This window comes from Nilaparvata lugens, chromosome 1 (assembly GCF_014356525.2).
Source record: "Nilaparvata lugens isolate BPH chromosome 1, ASM1435652v1, whole genome shotgun sequence".
Taxonomy (NCBI): Eukaryota; Metazoa; Arthropoda; class Insecta; order Hemiptera; family Delphacidae; genus Nilaparvata; species Nilaparvata lugens.
In genome coordinates, this window is record NC_052504.1 from 13,953,092 (window position 1) to 13,976,143 (window position 23,052).

Consider the following 23,052-nt stretch of genomic DNA (forward strand, 5'->3'; position numbering starts at 1 on the left):
AGACGATGGTGGCGATCCGGATTTCCTGTCGTCCTGGATTTTCTGGTGGCCGAAGTCATCTTCTCCAAGGAATAAATAAATATTTAAATGACTTATGCTTTAATATAGCATCACTAAGTCTTATACAAATTAATGAATTTAACTTTAAATCTCTCAAACGTACAATTTAACAAAAAGGGACTTGTGCTCTATAAAATTTAGTGGCGTTCCATGGCAGCATCTGGCAGGCAAGTGAGCTCTGTCCTACCCCTATTTTCTACAATCTTACTTCCGACTTACAAATTTGCATATATTTAAATATTCCACTACTACGCCATTAAAAAGATCAAATAGTCCATGCCAATCTGCTAAGTTATCACCTATATCTTATGTATTATATTTTATAATTACTCGGATTACATCTGATACATAAACTGAGTAGTGATAACTTATAAATTCTTATCATTTATATAAATATCTATAGATAAATTTGAATCGGCTCGCTATTGCCGCCCATTAACTACTGCAATTTGATTGGTTCATGCAAAATTCATAAATGTATCCATGCACCTATTGAATAACATACTTCCTCAATATTTTTATTTATTTTATGCGTTTTGTTCATGCTCATTACAGATAATAAATTTTTATGAATTTTATAAGTTGTTTTTCCCTCTACAATAAGTTGCCATGTGCTTACCAAATCCTCTAGTTGAATACTATTTGTTTACAACAAAATTTGCCAAGGTGTCTGGCACGGCTTGATCGATTATTAGGTTGCCGACCAGTAGGTATTATAGCCTAACCTCAAAATTCCAATACTTTATATAATATAATAAATAGCAAATAAAAATAATTCTTTTCTATTTGGCTGTTCTAATTTTAGCCATGATACCCGTTATTATCTAATCTTCCATTTGTTGCTATCGCACTTGGCGATAATAGAGCAGCTGTTTGCTCAAGACCTATAAAATTCTTTCAATTAGCGATTTTGCTTGCTTATCAAAATTTAATTCGTTACATGTTATAGCAACTTTAATGTAGGCCTATGGGGTGAAATTTTCAATATTGCAAAAGTGTCAACTCAGCGGTTCCACACCTTCAACAGAGAGGATAAAGATGCGCATTTTTTCTGTTTACCTACTAACTAGTACAAATTAAGCTGCAAAGTCAAAAATTGTGTCACAGATGCCCGCTTCAAATTTGATTGTCAATTAATGATCAATTGTTGCAGCATTGAAAATTTCATCCCCTACATTAAATTTGCTACCGTATAAAAATGAAACGAAAACTTGAAAATTGAAATAGCGAAATAATACATCATATTTTAAAGAAAATTTCATGCTCTACAAACCTACGATAAGCATAAGAATAAAAATAAGCATAAGACGAAAAAGTTGTAGGATGAATATTGTAGGAAATTATGTAAGCTTTCATTTTGTATATAATAGTTATGTCCGTAAGATACATGGTTTTCGAGTTATATGCGAGAAACCAAAAAGTGGTATCTTTGAACCACCCCCACCTCCTTAGCACAATTAGGTAGGGATGGGGACTTTTATCGCTACCTCCTTACTATCCTAAACAGAACTGCGGGGTCAAAAATTGTCTTCCAAACTTTTCCCTCTATAACCTTTCCTTGACTGGACTAAGGGGAAAATGACAAGGATATTATTCTATTCTCTCATTGGTCATTGGGCATTGTTTTCAATTTTTTAGAAAACTCTGGGGAAAGCTGCTTCATTTTCTTGAATGCAAATGTTGAAAAAAGTAAAACTTTATTAGAATCTTCTGGAATAGGACAAATAATACCACTACATCAAACTTATGAATCACTAATAGAATGGATTATTATAATAATAATAATTAAATTTTGAATAATTATTATATTTCAAAACATTAAAATTTAATAGTTGAATAGTTATAATTTTATTAGAATAGAAAAGGATATTGTTACTTTCCAATAGTATCATATATTCAATAGGATCCTATAGTATCCAATTTTCATTGGAATCCTATCAATAAAAATGGGCGAATAATTAAGTTATGTAGTCGAAATTTATTTTCTGAAATTGAAAGAGAGGTAGAATAAAAATTATGTGTACCGTATGTGAAGTTTGTAAAACGCTCTGATTTTTTTCGTAGGTGGGACTTCTGCTTCAAACACTTGTAGCCTACACTTTTCAGATACCAATCTATCTTGAAAATTATTGAGAATGGTCCATCGAAGAAAAATAATCAAGAGATATTAGCAACATTTAGATTAGAACAAATAAGATAGTAAATTGGGCGAAATGGTGAAATCAATTTATAAGCTTATTGTTCACTACGGTATCATAAATAAATTGTACCTATTAAATAAATGGAAATATATTCTAAGAAGTTCTTGACAATTCATCAGAAAACCATACTGATCTTCCTCATAGAAAACACATTTCAAGAAATAAAACCACATATATTTTACATTATTTTCTCAACACATTCAGATATCTTCGACTAATGATTCAATTATTTTTATTTGAGCCAGAGTACATCAGTACATAAGCCAGGTCGTCACATACAAAATTCATTATAAATAAAATATAGAATACAATGTCACAGTTTTAAAAAGTCCAATATATGTCTAATTGTCTTTTTGTAATGACTATTTTTGACTACCTAGTTTGACACATTATTTCTCATTATTCTATTAAAATTATAGAATAATTCTCAATATAGGTTTTCGACACTCGATAATAATCACTCGATTATAGATTTACGACAGAGAATTAGGAGATTATTCAAAAATCCTTTTGAAAGTTTGTCTTGTGGGATGAAATGAGGAACTCACCACTAATGAGAGTTCACAAATACTTATTTACTTATAATTGGACCGCATATTTACTAAACGAGGGACTAGCATGATTGTTTTCTTTGGATACAGTTTTCTGTTGAGAGTTTTTTGAAGCTCTTGTTTCTATGGTTCTTTCTTTATGAAAGAGTAAGCTCTCATTCGGAGACTGGATGATAGACGTTTGTCTAAATAATAAATGAGATCTGAAATCCGACCGTGAATAAGAGAACCACTGTGGTTGTATGTTGTGCTACCAGGGAGTGGTGGGAGTTACATTATCTTGCGGAGAAGCGTGATGAGGTGGGTGGTGGTTCACTTCGCCCCCTACAGATGACGCTCTGTGACTGAGTGACTGACTGTCGTTCGGTGGTTTATAGTGGTTCAGTGTTCAGTCTACTGCGTGCGCTACGCTGAGTAGGGGTAGGACTGACTCCGCAGCAGCTGTAGCCCACCTCTTGGTGGCCTTCACACTTCACCCCTGCCTTTATTCACACTTTTCCGCGAGGTAAAAAGCTTTCATTCATTGAATTACAATCAATTTTCTTAACTGTTCAACTACTCATACAATTGTTGAATTAATAGTCCATAGTGATGAAAAAACAGAACTTCAAACAATAATTGAATATAAAATATTCCTTTCTGAAAAAAAACATTTCATAAACATATCTATATTCATTTCTAAATTAAACAAAATTATTTAATTCCAGTAATAAAATAAAACTTATCTGCTGTTTTCCTCTGTTTTTTTGTTGCTTTGGAGAGGCATGATTCTCCAAGCCACATACATTTTTTTTTAATTATTGTCATTTACTATCTCATTTCATATTAAACATGTTTCGAAAAGTATACACATCTGTAATTTACATGGTGAAGAATTTGATTTGCAATAATGATAACTGTTTTGTGGTTGTTGCATCAATTCTTATCTTCGAATCTGTAAGATGATTGATATCAAATTTTATTGGATGACTGAATTAAAGTTATGAAGTTATGAACCGGTATCCATGTCTCAGAATCTATAAACTATATTTCATTAGGCTACTCATTAATTATCAATTCCCATAAACAAACCTGAGAACAATATAATGTAAATTATATATGATATCAGTTAGATATTTTTTTGCAATAGAGGTGATTGCAGTAAACCGAAAAAGTCTTTGATAATCGTTTTGTTTTTATTTTGTAATAAACGTCCTTAGTCATTTGAATTATAACTTCATATTTTTAATTTTATAACACAGTGAGGAATTGATTGAGTTTAGCACTTCATCATCACACTTGCCTATAATGAAACTGTTTATATAGAGTTTATCTTATTTCAAGTAAAACAACGTTATTCCACTGTTACACCAGTTCAAATAATGAACTAATAATCTTCCAATATTTTAAAGCTTCATTGAAAATATTATGAATTGACTTTTGATCTACTTTCGTGAGCACAATAAATAATTATTATCTGAGTAATGATAATTTATAATTGAACGTTTGCCCTAGCAACTAAGATTATGTGTTTTCAATTTGTTTTATTGGATGCTTTGTAACAATTCTTCTTATTTCATGGAGCCCACGTTGATTTCCGGCATGCAACTTGATTAATTGAATTGATCGAAAATGATTCTGCCCATTCATTCAAAATTGAAGACTATAAGACTATCTTGGATGTGAATTCGGATTATTACAGTAGTTTGACAGTAGGTATTCAATGAAAAAAGATCAATTACTAAACGTTACAGTGGAATGTTGTAGGATTTCAATAATATCAGCCTAAACATATTCAAATATTCAAAATTGTGTTGTTGAAAGTGATTTTCGGTATTCAAAGAGAATAACGTGTTGTATAACTGAACTTTATATTGCAAGAACAAACGTTTTTTCTTGACTGTCTTCATCCCCATTTCCAAATAGCCTAGGTATCTTTTTTGTACGCTCACTATAGGCAAGATTACTTTCTTGATTAAAAGCCGCCTCTCTAATTAAGATACAATTAGCCCATCAAAGGAATTAGGACTTTGCCACCCAATCACGAATCCTCGTTAACTAGGGAATCGTTCCTACCAAAATCGATAAACTGCACGGTTGACTGAACCAAATGAGTGTAGAAATCACAAAACTTGGAAGAAAAAACCACCAAATAGTGGAAGAGTTTTGATGCCTATTAGAATGCATTTTCTTTGCACGGTCCAGTAGTGAAATTCAGTGAGATAAATTATTCATTAATAACAAAACTATTATTATCAATGGGAAAAAATGACGGCTGACTGACTCTAATTGATAATGCAAATGGCAATGAACTTACGATTGAGACATGAAAAATAGTGTAAGTGATTTTTTTTTTAATTTATTTGATATTCCGTACGTGCTACCAAAGTATAATTTATCACAGTGATGGATTGCAGAGTTGCATTATTTTCATAACTCTTTACTGTATTCAGTCTGATTTAGCATCATTTGAATAGGGGTTTCAACAAACCAATTGATTAATCTTGTCGCCTTTGGCAATGTGTCAATATTTACTTATTTATTCATCATATATGGTCATTATTATATTTACAATACTTAGGAATATTTCACTTGTTTCGGTTTTTTCGGTTGCCCATCATGTAAAACACAAGTAGGAATTTTTAATTATGAACTATGAAAGAAATTGAATTTAATTATTCTTAAAAAACTCATTATTATTTATATACATTTTTAAACGGTTGCTAGTTTGATATAAATATATTCACTAATTTTGAATACATAATACATGAAGTATTTCGGGATGATCTCTTAATAATAATTATATTATAGTTCATCAATAATTCCAAAATATAAAATGATTCCCAACATTAGGTAATTAATTCCGAGCTGATAGGTAATAATTAGTCAGTTAAAATATCAATAATACCAACAATATAATGATAATATGAAAAAAGAGTTTATTGTGTGATGTCAAAAGCGATCTCTCGATAATAGATCATTTTATTCCACATTTTCATTTTCTGTCCATTCTATTCACTGCTAGATAGCAATCACGATCCAATTTCCATCTGTAGATTGCGAACTAGTCAGGAATGATAGTTCGGAGTTGAAAACTCGATATGCTAGTAGGGAATGATGAGAGGAGAGACAATATAATTTTAGCAATCACCACCCGCGTTATAATTGGGTTTACCAAGCACAAATGATTGCTGCTGGCAGTGTGCAACCATACTTTGAATTTGCCCTGCATGAGAGCTCAGAACTTTTAATTGGTTTCCTGATAAACTTACTTCAAATAATAAATCATCCTACGATACTCATTGAAATTGGTGTAGCTCCATTATTTTTCAGTAAATTATTTGTGCATTATTATTGTTAGAGTATATTCTTTTTATTATCAATATTACATTTCAAGAGATTAATTATAAAGAAAATTACATATTTAGAAATCCTATTTGTTTGTTTATAATAGCTTCCTACTCTTATCAGTGTATAGCAGGGGTGCCCACAGGGGCACAGGGGGGGGAGTTTGGCTGCAGACTGCGTCCTTGAAATTCTTGGGGACTCAGACTCAAATTTTGGGGGGTGCTAAAAAGGTCAGCAGTGTTTCAATAACTACTGACGGCAATCAAGGGGGAGGAGGCACCCCTGGTATAGGAATTATCGGAGTATAGAAACTATAAGAGTAAAGGAATTATCAAAACATTAATAAACATGCATCAGAGACAAAAGAAGAAATAGGTAAACAAAGATAAATTGGTGATCAAATAATCGTGACAAAGTGACCAAGGCGTACATGTAACAATATCGTGCCCTCCCTTTCATCACATGGAATAAAGAGAAACCTTGGATGAATAGATAAAAATAAAGCTAATTGGAAATCAATCTCATTGCAAACTTATTCAACTGAAAATGTTTCAGTCCCTTTTCTGAGCTAGTGAGCATAATTAGTGTAGAATCAAAATTTATCATGACTTACCTAAGTTTTCTTCCGCTCAACTGTTGATGTTTATTAGTAATTAATGGAAGAGTAAAACAGTTGGAGAAAATTATATAGGCTGGAAGAGATGATCTGTAATTAGAACAGAAGAACATGCGAAAAATGAGTGACCTTATTTTGCAACTTCACAAATCGCTCCTTATTGAACAGAAGTAGCCTACTCCGAATCTCTCCCAGACAATTAACTAAGTCAGCATGTTCTGAGTGCAATTTGAATATTCATTGATCCCTGTTGAGGCTGCTCCACCTAAATGCAAATCCCAAGTTAACATAGTTTTGGCAATGGTAACGAATTAAATGGACCTGCAAATTATTAATTTTGTTTTGAATTTCAGTCCTTATAAGCTCAAACTGTTAACGAATTATAAGCTCCTTATAGGCCTTATAGTCCTTATAAGCTCGAATGATATAGTCCTATGCAAAGCAATTTTCCATTAGTTCATCATTACTTGTTAACACCAGTATAGCAATGAAAATTGACTTTCTTTCTGCTGAAATCATATAATCATCCAAATTAAAAATAAAAGATTAAACTAGTTAAATGTATGACTGTTCGTATATCTCACTTCCGTTAGATGAGATTTAGCCTATCGCAATAATGCAACATTGTTATTTACTTCGAATCTACATGAGAAATTCATACTTTCATATTCACATTATATGATGTGAACAAGACAAGTTTACAGAGTATGAAGTTGTGATTCTAAAATTATAATAAATTCAAAATCAAATTACCATATAAAAGGATCATTAAAGAGTAGTTCGATTCAATAAAATAATTCTCATCACAAATGGGTATTACAGCTCAAATCTATTGGCGGATAAAATCTCGATAGAAAGAAAGTTTATTTAGAAATCAAAATCAATCCTATGAATATAAAATTTAATGAATTTTTTCATGTCTTGAAGTAGAAAACAATAATAACCTGGGAATATCGGAGCCATTTCAATTTCCGTGATGGATGCCTATATAACATCCTAGTTTCTGGTAAATAATAATTAAGTTCATGTATGAAATTGTCTAGTATATAGTCTTAAATATCTCAATACTTGAATAATCATCATGATATTAATACAATGTTTTATTAGAATACTTCTGCACTATGAAATCTAAAAGCATATTCCAGCTTCTCTGGCGCTAATCAGTTGTATTACCTCCTATTTCGTTTTCATTGAAAAGAATAAATAATATATAGAATAATATACTATAATAAAGCAAAGGACTGGCTTATACACGTACGGGATAGGAAAATTACGTTTGACGCATCATCACGTCTGAATTACTGGACTGATTAACTTGAAATTTTGCATATAAATTCTTAATCATTCAAGGATGGTTATATGCCTATTTTAAATTCTTCAAAATTTCATTACGTCAGTTTTGAAAAAGACCATTGCGGAGCACGGGTTACTTCCTAGACCTCAATATAATCATAGTTTGATTTTATTGCCCCTGAAATCTTATCGCGAATGCTTTCAATCATCCATGAGTTCGAGTGACCAGTTCAGCTATTTTGCTCCGAATGACAATGAAATACTTCCTACATGCTTTATTAAAAGCATAGCTAAACTATGTCAAATTTTAATTGTCATATTGTAATGTTATCACAGTGTGTTGGATGATCATGGCCTTTATTTTGTTTGCTGTGAAAAAACAAAAATCGTCATTAAAATTGAGTGACAATACAATGATAGAATACGCATGAATTATATCAATATACACATCAGTTACTTCCTAATATTCTGAGATGCAATCAAATTTGCTAAAATTCCTTCAAAACTGAATTACAAGAAATAATTCCTCAAAGCGAAATTGATAGATTAGAGACAACCTCCAACTTAAACTGAAGAATAATTTATCATTATAAAGAAAATTCCCATTATAAGATGAAGCCTCTACTTTTGACAGTATCTATATATTAATTCTCAACAGTTATCTATTTTATCTACAGTGGAAGAATATAATGGAAATTGCAATACTCACGCTTCAAATGCCATATAATATATCAAAACTATTACGGTATGAATTTGAATCTATAAAAATAAAATAATTGGCTTTTACACGTAGGAGATGGGAAATTCACGAATGACGCATCATCACGTCTGAACTACTGGACTGATTAACTGGAAATTTTGCATATTGATTCTTTATTTACCAAGGATGGTTATAGGCCTATTTAAAATTCTTCAAGATTCCAGTTGGTCAAGTTTTTAATTAGACCTTTTGCGGAGCACTGGTTAGCTGCTATATGGTCTTCAATTAATAGAATACAGAAACAGAAAAAATGAGATTCTTTCAACTCCAATATTGATGTAATACGTCTGAAGGGAGATTTATTGTTCAGAATCAAAACTCATCCTGTGTGGAGCATATTATTTACTGACCCATTGCATTGTGAAATTAAAGACATCATAAATAAATATGTTGAATTTAACAGACTTTGATTCAAAGAAATGTGCGGAGAAGCTTTTAGGGTGAAAAGCATATTAAGCAGCCTTGATCTGTCTGGAGAGAGTGGATAACTTTTGATGCTTGCTAACACTTTGAGAAACCCACTTGCAAACTGAAAAATATCTGGCTGAGAAGTTTTGCCATCTACTAAGCTTTTTATGTTCTTCTTGATATGGAAACTTCACCGCGAAGTTATTCCATTCGAGAATCGTTGTCGAGAGGAGGAGGGGGAGGACTAAAGTGTAGTCTGGTAGGGGAGGGCGAATAGGAGAAAGAAGAGGGAAAAGAAGAGAAATTGAAGAGTTTCAGAATGAGCGAAGGAGAGGATGAAAGATAGATTGCTTGTCATTGAATGATGAAGTTGAAGCTGAGGCTCCGCTAGCACGATTCTACATCAGGTCCTTGGCAGATAGGATGAATAATTCATTTTCATGGAAAATATCGAAGATAATTCGGTTATCCACATTATGGCCGGATGAAGCTTTAAGCTACTGAGTGCAAGTTATAGAAAGGATGGAAAAAGAGGAGTTGATAAAAAATTCAGAGGAGATTCAATCGTCAGACATTTCGGTTTCATTATCAGTAAGGATAGTAAACATCGTATTCATCTACGACTATTTTTTCATATGTCATATGGTACTTTGCGATTTAAAAATCAAATCACGATAAAATGAACTTATAAATAGTGGAAAAATAAAAAATATGAATTTCAATGAATCATTGAATATTAAATCAAACTTCTTATCGAAGAATATGCCAAATCGAGATGTTCTTGAGGTATTATTGAACGAAACCGTATCCAATAAATGTTAAATGTAGCTGCTAAAGAAGAAAATCTCCACTGTTTATCAGTATTAACGTGTAAAAGTTTTATGGTATACTTGGAAAAATATTGAACGAAACCGTATCCAATAATTGTTAAATGTAGCTGCTAAAGAAGAAAATCTCCACTGTGTATCAGTATTAACGTGTAAACGTTTTATGGTATACTTGGAAAAAGAATTTTCCATGTCTTCCGTGAAGAATGCGTACATACTTGTATGTTATCAAGTAATCAGGGATATAAAAATCGAAATGAATTTATCACAAGTTGGATTGATGTGTGTCCATTACTCATTCTGTTATGAGTCCAATCTATTTCAGAAATCTGGTGTGTAGACCTATTCTTAGTGTAGTGTACAGCAACAGGAAATCGTTCGTTCATTTAATGTCACTTCAATTAGTCTCATAAATTAGATAGTATTTGTGCTTGTCATGAGCAACGGAAATCTCCGTCGAGAAATTAATTTCCAGCCAAGTTGGCGCGAACTGCAATTAATTATTGAGTTGAACTTAATCGCTCATGAACTGGGTGGACTTTATTAGCTTGCAAACAATACCCAACAAGCTCCTGAATGCAATGTATATGTGAGGAATTCAGTCATTCAGTCCCATATTTAGGACATCAGTCATATATTTCATTTTTGGGTGGAAATCTACCTTATATCCTGCTTCAAAGCTATTTCACTTTGATGGATTTTCAAAGATTACGTAAAATCTCGGTCTTAATTGAACAATGTTCCAGTTAAGACTATTTTCTTCCGTATATTTTACGATAACTAAAGAAAACTTTGACGAATCGACGTTTTGAACGCATAGGGCCAAGCCACACTAGGCGTTTTTCAGACTGCAGGGCAGGAAGCTCTCCGATTGATTGAAATTGGATTGGCGTTCGGAGATCAGCTGATCTGCTGACCTGATCGAAAATCAGCCAATTGTAGAGCTTCCTACCCAACCGACTCGTCTGATAAACACCTCGTGTGACTTAGCCCATTTATTCTTTGACCAATGTCATGAATTATTTCTCGAAAAAAAGGAAGAATGGAAACAAACTCTGGTTTAAAGTAGATTTTGGGTAAATCTTTGGAGTAGGACCTAATTTCCAAGTTCTCTTTACACATTATTTTCTTGAGACAAGACAACTGTAGAATTCAACCTGACCTCTGTTAACAAGTGTACCAACGTTCATAGTCTGTATATTCTCATTCTCATGATTTCAAGCAGTACCGTATATCGAAATAAAAATTGTCATGAATTGATTCATAACTCAACAGGTATTTTGACATAAAATTGAAATTTGAAAGAGCGTTAAGTTATATATTTGAATACATACATTAATTGAAATTCATGCATTTGTCGAATTTATCTGGGATCTTTTCATCTATATGGGTCCGCCTTTGGATTAGACTCAAGATCGTGCTGTGTTCTACATTATTATCAATTGCATCAATAAAAGAAACGCTTTGGGAATAACCAAGAACAGTTTTATTGTTTGTGGAATTGTTCGAATGTTGAAAGAAATCTCTTTCTGGGATAGGCTAAATCCCTATCTTCTTGAGGTAATCAAAAACACATGGAGAAACAGGATGATGGATATAGGGGAGCAGGTACATGCCTGCAATATTGAACAGGAGATCTCTGGAGATACAGGGCTCTAGGGTGAGTTGGCGATTAATTGGCAAGGTGCGGGTGAGAGGCCCATATCGCTCAGCACAACCGACAAGAATATTGAACACCAGGTAGATGAAGATTTGAGCAAGGGGGATCAAAATCCTATCAAATGTACGAAAAATGGAAAGCATTCTTCGCTTTTTGATCCTATATTAATTGAAAAACTGGCATGCAAACTACTTATTGTTGTAAACATGAACCTACTATTATATTGTTTGACATTGTGTTAGGAAGTTTGATATTTTTAGTTCTGAAAGATTAAGGCCCAGTTGCACAAAAGCCGGTTAAATTTTAACCGTGATTAATTTCACGAGAACCAATCAGAGAAGGCCTTGTTGATGAGATGGCTTCTCTGATTGGTTCTCATGGGATCAATCACGATTAAAATTAAACCGGCTTTTGTGCAACCGGAACTAAATATTTATAATGAAATCTTCATCAGTCCTCCATCAATGAACTTTGATCAGAACGAAAATAGGGGAAAATCGTTCCATTGCGAAGAAACAGGAATCAAATCAATCAAATCAAATCAAACAGAAACCAAAATCTGTTGAGATGTCATTTTTTATAGGGGTACTTAGTACTTCTTAATGGAATTCCTTTCTAGTGATTATCGGAGGGTCTAGAATGGTGCATATGGTACATAAAATGGCCTAGAATAGTGCATATGGCCTAGAATGGTGGTATGCACCATTGACAACCGAGATCGGATCGGAATGGAATCGGAATGATGCATGATAAGTAATGACCTCCGATAATCACTAGAAAAGAATACAGTGCCAACCTAATACAGAGGTGGTATTAGCTGTGGCTATTTGATACCACACAACATACTACATGTTCGTCATTTGTTATTGTCCACAATTTTCTTACATCGAAATTGTATGTGGTTTGTCAACAATAAGACTGTACTATTGATAATGAGAAAATGTAGTTCCTCCTACATTTCTTCTTGGACATAGTTGATTGCTTCAATCAATCTCAATGGGGTTTGTATGGCTTGCTTTAATCAATCTCAATGGCTTTCTTATGATAAGCCTTAAGCTAAGAATGCATATTACCAGAGAGCGAGACAAATGATTACCGCAATAAATTAACGGTATCTTTACTCTATGGCACTACGAACTCAGTATCAAAAACAGTCCAATGTAGGATGACACCACCATGCGCCAGTACTAGGCCTATTTTCAGTAGCCACTGTACCAATAGTGCAAGACCAAAGCACAGGATTTAGTGTAGAAAGGAGGGTGCAGTTATGATGATTGAGGGAGCGCCTCCTCTGAAACGGATTAGGCCAGGCTTCCATCAGCTGGCAGACAAAGACTCCCAAAACGACAGATGGCTACTTTTTTAACCAAATAAAAATATAGTTCGTGTGGAGTCACTCCTCCCTTCATAAACAGGCACCGCATTAAAGCTGAGAACGTGGCTTCCAACCAGCCCATACTGTTCCATAAAAAAGAAGCCTTTTTTGCTATGAACTGTCTTTATCAATCTCGTAGGATATTAATGAGAATATTGTTGAATTCCGAATGGAAGTAAAAGCTCAAAATATAGTAAGATACTAATTTTCAAAGGCAGGCCTCATTATTTGAACAAGATCTCAAGCAATAGCATGTAGGTTACTCATCGGATCTACAACTATTCATTATGATAAATTATTGTTTAGTTACCGCTTGCCGGTAACTTACAGCATAGAGAAACAATAGCATAAGTAAATAAGAAGACAACTTTTACTGTTGTCTCAAAGCCGATAGTCCAGGTAGTTCTTTCCCGTGAAGCTTTATGACGCTGGTAGTCTCTCATAATATCGTGCCGTTCATACACACTTACCCGGTCAAAACAGTAAAAATCGACAGTAATTGGCGTGTGATAAAAGTAAAATTTGTGACATAAAAGCCCTATGCCATGGGATATCTACTTACGCTATTGTTTCTCCATGCTTACAGTCTCAATATTATTTACGGATACCGTTCTGATAAAACTCATCATCGTCCTACTAATAAAATCAATTTCCCACATCCTATTGAACGATAAAGTAGGCACTTCTGTTTATGTGGAAAGGAGAATTCTTCCGTACCGTAGTTTAATCTTCAACTCACAAATCTTAGATTGAGAGTTATATTTGAAATTGGAAAATATTAAAAAGCTGAGTGTAAGGTTTTATCATGAGTTGAGTAGTTTTTCAACTGAAAGATTGTTTAATAAGGAGTTCTGGTCGAAAATAATTCAATAGGCCTAATAGTAGGCCTACTATGTGTTTGGAAAGAATGTCGTACACTATTTATTTAAAAAGTGTGTTTAAGGCTAGTTTCACACACATTCGGTTCGTTTCGTTTTCGGCAATTTCCGATAAGTGTGAAACGGTAATTCGGTTTGAATTCGGTACCGAATAGAAACCGCATAGCACCGAATGCCCCCTCGACACGAATAGGTTTTATCATATTCGAATTCGTTGCTAGGAAACCGGAAATAAAAACAAAGTCGCTCGCTTTTTTTGTTTTTATTTTAACCTGATATCATGATTATCTGTTTAAAAATCTTTTATGTCAAAATCATTATGGTCAATTCATTTCTGTTAGTTCTCTGGAGTATTGCTAAGAAATATGAAGATAAATTAAGACTCAGGGAGAATTTTTTTCCATGAAAATTACATGATTTTATTAATGGAGAGAAGTCGAACGTTATGTACCATGTGTCATAATTGAAAAAAAATTCAATTAAAAAAATAATCACTCTGAACGTCCAAAATTAATTCAATCAAAAATAAACTATTCAAATAGTTCACAATTTTTAATTGAATTGAAAATTTTGTTGTTCAAGAAATCACATCTTACTATTTGAAGACCAGCTTTTATATTTTATTACCAGCATGAATTGTAACAATCCAAACTCAGCTGTGTTTGAGAAGAAAATACCTAATTAGAAGCGTACGGTACGAATTAAAACCTGATATGTATGAAAGCCTCATTCCTTTTCGGCAACGAACCGAACCGAACCGAAAAGAACCAAACCGAATGCGTGTGAAGCTAGCCTAATAGAAGAAAAATAATCAGAATCTGGAGTTATTTGATTAACTATTGAGAACGTTTATTCAACTAGATCTATATATAGCCCTAAAGCGTTTCAAGTAAATCAAGCGAGCTACAGGGGGGGAGCGGGGACGCATATTGCGTCCTCGAAATTCTTGGGAGGGGGTTGAAAAACAATTTTTTGTGAGTGAGGTTCCAAAGAAGTCAATAGTGTTCAGAATAACGACTGACAACCTTTTTTGCAAAAGTGCTTATTTGTGGAACGGCTAGTACTAAACTTTGATTTAGAGGTGGGGGAGGGTTTGGCTACCCTAAGGTAAATGAACTGATTTCGATAGTGCTTGATCAACGGAAATTTGCGTATTGGGTAAGTCCAACATACGCTTTTCAATTTTTCTTTAATAAGACAACACGCAAGATTGATATGAAAGGCGTCTGCATTTTAATGCGAGTAGTAGGCCTAATCAATCTGTTTCAAACCAGAAATGAAATAATCACTTCTCTGAAATAAAAATAATTTAAATAGAGGATAACAGCTAAGAAAGTCAATACTGGCTTTTCCAACTTGAAAAGATTCTATTGAATGATCTACATTGATTTGAGTGATAGAAAGAGTGCTCTTACCAGCACCAGCAGAAGGTGTGCTAGCGAGTTGATTATTGTAAACATTGCTATTTGTCAGGCCGTAGCCCTACTATATAGAGATATGCACGCATGAAAAAATAAAAATTAATGATGAAAAACAACTTTACGAGGCATTCACCCAATAGAGCATCATTCATCCGTTCCAAGAGACCTCAAGCCCAATTAATCCTATTTCTCTGAGTGATGCACTTCCATGATTCAATAGACTCTCGCAAGCCTTAATCCTCCTTTCCACTAAGCCACATCTAATAATGTTTTCATATTTCATTAGTCAAGTTCAAGGGCACGAATAACACGTTTCTTTCATGATGTTTTGATTACAAGAGATCTTTCAGTATGAAGATTATAGAGTAATAATGTGAGAGAGTGAGAAATGTGATAGTGTAGCTTTCTCTAGAAAAAACAAACTTCTTAATGATATTATACTTACCTTGTAACAATAATTTATTTTTGAATCATATTCGAAAACTTGAGTTACTTGAAAGTTTTAAGAAAAATTGAAATACCTTTCCACTGGGAGACTATAGTTGAATTAAAAGGTTCTTCCGACTTGGAGGGATCTGCGGCAAGCAGAGATATAGTGTGAGATGGCGAACCAGCTCAGCCAATTAGAGTGATAGAGACAAGCGCGGTTGCCAAGTTGACAAAGCAGGCTCAGTAGATACAGTGCTTCCAGAGAGAAAACTAGGTATGTGTATCATGAGGTGTTGAACACCCACCAAAAACCACAGAACCCCTTCCGCTCTAGCACGGCAACATCGCCCTCACTGTATTCCTACTTTTCTCTACTCCGCATATCCCTCCAAGTCGGAAAATCTTTCAATCTTTAGAAGTTTGAACAGAGAACAGGGGTCTTGAGAGCAGAGCCGACTTCGCGCCAGTTGTCTCCGCTCTGCCCGACAGTTTTTACAGAAATTTACAGAAGACATTTTCGTGAGGGTCCAGCATTCAAAATGCAGCGCTCTCTCGTGAACGAAGTGTGACGAGGACTCGGAATTTTTAGGAAACGTCATTGCTGAAAAATGAAAATGGGTAGTACTCACGAACACCCAAGACTCATCTCCAATGATAAAATTCCCTAAAAAGTCTGGGACCTCATCACACTGCGATGCTCAAGGGAGACCTGTATTTTGAACTCTAGTATTCTGACGAGTCACATAAATGTCTCTCACGGAAATGTATGTAAAAACTCTCCGGCAGGGTGGAAAACAACTGACGCAAAGTCGGCTTTTTCACAACACCCCAAACTATACTAACTAGTCTCTCAGTGCCGCAGCACTCTGAAAAGTGCAATGGCGTCGGAAAAATCATTGACATTACTTTCCGGACACAGCACGTAAGTTGCATTAAAGGGTTGATCTCTCATCTCTCCAGCCATTGATCTTTGATTTTTGAAGAGAAATCGCAATGATTGAATTGTTAAGTATTGGGGTATTTGTTAGCCATTGAAATATATGATCAGTTTAAATACAGTCAAACAATAATTATGTTAATTTTTTCAGATAAATACTGTGAAATGCAGCTCCAAAGAAGTACTCTAGTTGCAGCCGCACTGGTGTTGAGTCTTGCCGTTTCCGTGGAGAGTGCTGTTGGTAGAACTGTAACGTGAGTACCTACCAACCAAATATTTCATTCACAACAAAATTCAACAATGCTAATGAAAAGTCATGCCAATTTGTATTAGTTATTTATGAAAGAGTATACAATATATTGGTGAATATTTACTGGAAACATTTCAAATTTTATGATTGCTTATTTGAGACTTGTGCTAGGTAACTCTAAAATAACTTAGCGAGGTAAGACTTGGCACATTATAGCAAAGTTTGAGTATGATCTTACAGAAAATGTAGCATAAACCTCTCATACTTTGCCATACTGGTAGTCCCTCATACTGTGCCATTCTAACATTCTCACCCGGCCAAAACAGTAATACAGTAATAGACAGAAAGTAGACAGTAATCGGCTTGGCGATAGAAAAAGCTTCTCTACACCATACCCTACAATAATGAAGGCAATTATTGTTTTTGCTTGTTTTGTAATCTAACTTTGTTTACGTTGTGTTTTATATGGCTGTTTGGATTACATATTTAGGCATTAACGACACTGTTTCTTCCAATGAGATTGTTATTACTGGTAGCAAATTGCAAATCATTTGGATGCGTTCAATAGTTTTCCACGTTCAGAAAACAATATTGTAGTTGAATTGAAATTATTTGAGGTCATTCTTATATAGTGCATTTCAGATGTTGGATTTTGGGCCTCTTTTTTATGGTGAGGGGGTGCACCTGAACTTCGCTACGCCACTGATAATAATAATAAATTGATGATATAAATAACTGAATTGCGATTTTGTATGGTTTGTTACAGGAATGAAGACATCAGGGATGCGATCCTTTCGTTCCTGCACATGTTCCGAGACGTGGGCAATAAGCTGGAGCGACACGAGTTGAGAGAGAAACAGCTCGGAGAAGAACTCAAGACAATTCTGGCACTAGCTGATAAGAGAGGACGCTCACAAGACAGCACACTTGAAATAATCGTGCAAACTCTAAACAGGATGGACAAGAGATTGCAGAAGATTGAGAGCAGCATCAGCAATGTAAACCACAATTTGATTTTTCTTATTTGATACTTTTCTCTTAAGGTGCGTACAGACTTGTGCGCCATGAACACGCGCATTTCACTTTTCATCAGCAGATGATATGCTAATTATATCTGTATTTGTACAGAAAAGTAGTAGGATACAGATATAGTTACCATAGCATCAGCTGATTGCGCGTGTTCGTGGCGCTCAAGTCTGTACGCATTTTTAGGCTCTGAACGACCGATAGTCGATAACAAAAAATGCAGTTTATTGAAATAGCTGTCAACGTCACTCATCTCATATCTTCAATTCTTGTTCTGTGAATAACGGAGTTTTGTTATGGATTGAAGAAACAATTATGAAAAAATCATTTTTTTGGACTCAGGGGACCTTGAAACATATAGAAAACATGAAATTAGGGTACCTTAATTTTTTTTGGAAAGCAATACTTTCCTTACCTATGGTAATAGGGCAAGGAAAGTAAAAATATTATGATCATGAATAGATGATATGATTATTATAATCTATCTATATATATATATAAAAGCGAAATGGCACTCACTCACTCACTCACTCACTCACTCACTCACTCACTCACTCACTCACTCACTCACTCACTCACTCGCAGAACTAAAAATCTACCGGACCAAATACGTTCAAATTTGGTGGGTATGTTCAGTTGGCCCTTTAGAGGCGCACTAAGAAATCTTTTGGCAATATTTTAACTCTAAGGGTTGTTTTTAATGGTTTAAAGTTCGTCTTTTAGCATGTATATTCTTCTTCTCCCAATCTCTTAATTATAATTGAAATTTCCATATCATATGTTACTATAGAACTATAACCTAGATAGAGTACCTCTTCAAAACAGTTGTTAACTGGCAACTAAATTAATAATTTTGTCAGGTTGGCATTAAGTTGAGTTGACTTTGTTAGGTTGGCACCAAGTTGAAGATTTAAATGCATTTATCGCGGAAAAATTGATTGGGCACTGCTACTTCAATCCTGGGAATATTATATTACTAGCCGTCAGGCTCGCTTCGCTCGCCATATCCGTTTAGTCTGGACCCCCGACTGGATCGTCCCAACATATGATAAAAATGCTCAAACGAAAAATGCAGGCGAGCGAAGCGAGCCTGCTGATCTCATCCTTGGACGATCCAGTCGGGGGTCCAGGGGGCGGAGCCCCCTGGCTAGACGGATACGGCGAGCGAAGCGAGCCTGACGGCTAGTAATCTATATAAATAAAAGCGAAATGGCACTCACTGACTGACTGACTGACTGACTGACTCACTCACTCACTCGCATAACTAAAAATCTACCGGACCAAAAACGTTCAAATTTGGTAGGTATGTTCAGTTGGCCCTTTAGAGGCGTACTAAGAAATCTTTTGGCAATATTTTAACTCTAAGGGTTGTTTTTAAGGGTTTAAAGTTCGTCTTTTAGCATGTATATTCTTCTTCTCCCAATCTCTTAACATTATAATTGAAATTTCCATATCATATGTTACTATAGAACTATAATCTAGATAGAGTACCTCTTCGAAACAGTTGTTAACTGGCAACTAAATTAATAATTTTGTCAGGTTGCCATTAAGTTGAGTTGATTTTGTTAGGTTGGCACCAAGTTGAAGATTTAAATGCATTTATCGCGGAAAAATTGATTGGGCACTGCTACTTCAATCCTGGGAATATTATATCACTAGCCGTCAGGCTCGCTTCGCTCGCCATATCCGTTTAGTCTGGACCCCCGACTGGTTTGTACTAACATATGATAAAAATGCTCAAATGAAAAATGCAGGCGAGCGAATCGAGCCTGCTGATCTCATTCTTGGACGATCCAGTCGGTGGTCCAGGGGGCGGAGCCCCCTGGCTAGACGGATATGGCGAGCGAAGCGGCCTGACGGCTAGTCAATGATATGATTATTATCATGAATAGCTTAGTGCATCACCTATAGGGAATAGATCAACTTATGCATGATCAATACTATGAAAAAATTTTGAGAAGGAAATGTGACAACTGTAACGTTTCTTTTTTATCAGCTCCTAGATCCTAGATCCTAGTAAATTGAGCCTCTTAAAGTCAGTAGAACTTTGGAATTTCATATACCTAAAATTAAGGTGCTATGAGTCAGTTACTGATAGGTAGCTTAAATCTAAGCTCTTCTTGAATTTATTCAACTCAAACCATAAGAATTTTTTGTACGAACACGCCCCCCCCCTAAATTAAGGAAAACTTCACCTCCTACCCCCCCCCCATACAAAAAACTTTTTCATCAGTAGTCATTTTAACACTGCTGATCTTTTTTGGTGCCCCACCCAAGATTCGATTTTGAGCCCCTGATTTTGTCATTTTGAGCCTTCCACTACAATTTCAAGGATGCAGTCTCCGTCCAAACCCCTCCCCCCTCCTGTGAGCGCCCTGATTTATTCATTTATTAGTCCTACCAAAAAAATACAAGACTGACTATTGAATTAATCAGAAACAATGAATAATTTATTAATTTACTGTCTTGCAGTATAGGTAATAGCTTTTTTCTTTTTATCATGTTTCAGGACAACGCAAAAGAGAAAGGTTTATACACAGTTGATACTATGAATGATTCCATACAAACTTGGATGTCGAATATGGAGGCACTGTGGCGAAATCAGTCAAACGCTAACGATCAAGGCAGAATGGAAGCTGTCAACACTTCACTCAACAACATAATGAGCCAAATGGAGGTGATCCTCGCCCGCTTGGAGATGTTTATTCAGAGGCCACAACCAACTGTAACAGATGTCGTTAATTACGAGGGAGTTATTAGTAGGTTCGAAGATAAATTATCTCAGTTGAGGAGTAATAACCAAAATGACTTGGCATCCTCACTGCAATCCAGTTTGAATAAACAGGAAAGAATGATCAACGACTTGAAGGATTCTATCAATTCGATAAATCGAAACTCCGAATCGCTACCGACTAAACAGGAATTGCAGGAGTTTTTGAATAGTTCGAGGGAGGAAAATCAAGAGCTGAAGTACGAGTTGATCAGTGCAAACGAGAAAGAAGTTGCCAAGTTGGAAATGAAACTGGATGTTTTGAAGGGGGATGTTGTCAAGAACCAGGACAACATTTACAAGACGCTGAACGACGCCGGGGAGCTGGCTGAGGGATTCTACGCGGACGTGCAGAAAAGTTACGAGCAGCTGCAGAATGAGGTGAAGGCGCTCAACAAGGTGGAGCAAGTGCTCATACAGACGGCTGACAATGTTTTGGACACTAAGAGGAGGATCGAGTATGGAGTTCATCAGATTCTGTTGGAGGTGGGAGATCTGGTGAAAATCCAGGCGAAGGATTTGAACGAGACGGTGAATAAAAGGTTCGACGACATCTCGGACACAATTGTGGTGAACCATAATGGCGGCTTCAACAATCTGAGCACGAAGATCGAGACAGAGATCAGCCAGGTGTGGAGGCAGATCGGAATCATGTACCAGCAGCTGACGGCATCGGCCGGGGCTCTGGACCGGCTGCAGCAGCAGACAGAGTTGTACGTGAACGGCAGTCTGCAGACGATGGACAGCATGGAGGGCAAGGTCGGGCAGATCACGGGCCGCATGACCGAGGTCGACGACAACCTCAACTACCTGCTGGGCCGACTGTCGCTGGTCACGCACGAGTTCAACCAGATCAAATCAGGCTTGGGTGCGGCGCTCGACAACATTCGCAGCAGCTTCATGGAGGTGCAAAGCCGTGTCAAGGATGTCGGCCCCGGGCCAAACCCCATCGAGTCTTCTGACACCGATTTCGACCCCGCCCGGACTGAGCTCGACAACAAACTCTAATCCCACATCACAACTTACTATAGTAAACTGCACGAGAATAGTCCGATGGAAATTGGAACTGCTTAATACCTTCTCATCCCCCCCGCACACATAGACGTTGCCAATTCGTCAGGTGTATTATAAAAATGTCAATAAATTATAATTTTTAATAAGCTGTGAACAATGTTGGTCAACTCTTATTTTGCAACGTTGCACTCAAATGTTCCAATTTCCATCGGACTAATTTCGTGCGTTGTGATGGTTACAGTCAATGTGTCCATTTTTCAAGACACAGTTTTCCTCCCCTCAAATAAGATTTTCTCTGGTCTGTCCAATTTGTGAGTCAGAATAAAAATTTGAAAAGTAATTGATAGTTCAAAACTGTAGAGATTAATGGTATCCAGAGCAATTAAACACTGATTAACAGTAGTAAGATACAGAAATACTGTCTGTAAGTTACAGAACTATTATGATAATAACTATGTTTCGTTTAAAAGACAAGCTACAATATTGATAGAGATGCATCATTTTGAACAAGTGTTTGAACTTGATGACTCTTTAATAATATTACTAGTTTGAAAGAGATCGAGAATTGAACGCTAATATTTCCAACAGTAGGATAATTACAAATTTTCAGATGAAAAAATTTCAAAAAAAAGTTTGGGAATGATTTATAGTTCATTCAAAACTGTACTTACCGGTATGTAGTATTTCAATTTCTACTACTACTGGCTTTAGCTGAAGTAGACTAAAGCTTAACTTTATTGAATATCGAGCCAACTATGATGAATAACATTCAACTAGAAAATATACTTGAATTTGTCGAGAATGTTGTAAAATTTATTCAATTCAGTTTTTGAAGTTCTATCTATAGTTTTATTTATTGAAATAAAAATAAGGGATTAAGAACAGAAAGATGATAATTAACAATAATTTAGAATAAAATATTATAGTTTAATGTTAGTATTTCCTTTGAATGTTCCAAGTTTTAATGTAGTTACTGAGTAGCAATACCTATGTTTTATAAGAGCCTACACGAATAAATAATACTGCTTAATTTTTATATCACTTGGTTCTTATCATTTATCTCAGTTCCTATATACATCGATTCCTATTATACTCTGAGCTTCCGGAAAACGAATTTTTGAAAAATGCAATACAATATTAGCGAATAAAATAGAATATTCTATTCTTATCCTCTTTGGTATTATGTTGTTCTCTAAATATATATACATAATATTATTTCATCCATTTAATGGATATTTCTCATTTTCAA

The 23,052-nt window shown here is 35.2% G+C and overlaps 1 protein-coding gene across 1 annotated transcript; it reads left to right on the plus strand.

Moving 5' to 3' along the window:
* The first annotated feature begins 3,155 nt into the window (after positions 1-3,155).
* Positions 3,156-22,844, plus strand: LOC111049215. The gene is made up of 4 exons (XM_022335236.2): positions 3,156-3,317; positions 16,895-16,997; positions 17,760-17,991; positions 20,529-22,844. Exons 2-4 carry the CDS (start codon positions 16,909-16,911, stop codon positions 21,795-21,797), a joined length of 1,590 nt encoding a protein of 529 aa, XP_022190928.2. The 5' UTR covers positions 3,156-3,317; positions 16,895-16,908; the 3' UTR covers positions 21,798-22,844.
* Positions 22,845-23,052: the final 208 nt, after the last annotated feature.

Coding starts and splice junctions, on each gene's coding strand:
- LOC111049215 (XM_022335236.2), top strand. CDS start 16,909: ATGCAGCTCCAAAGAAGTACTCTAGTTGCAGCCGCACTGGTGTTGAGT. Junction 16,998..17,759: donor GCTGTTGGTAGAACTGTAAC/GTGAGTACCTAC, acceptor GGTTTGTTACAG/GAATGAAGACATCAGGGATG. Junction 17,992..20,528: donor TTGAGAGCAGCATCAGCAAT/GTAAACCACAAT, acceptor ATCATGTTTCAG/GACAACGCAAAAGAGAAAGG.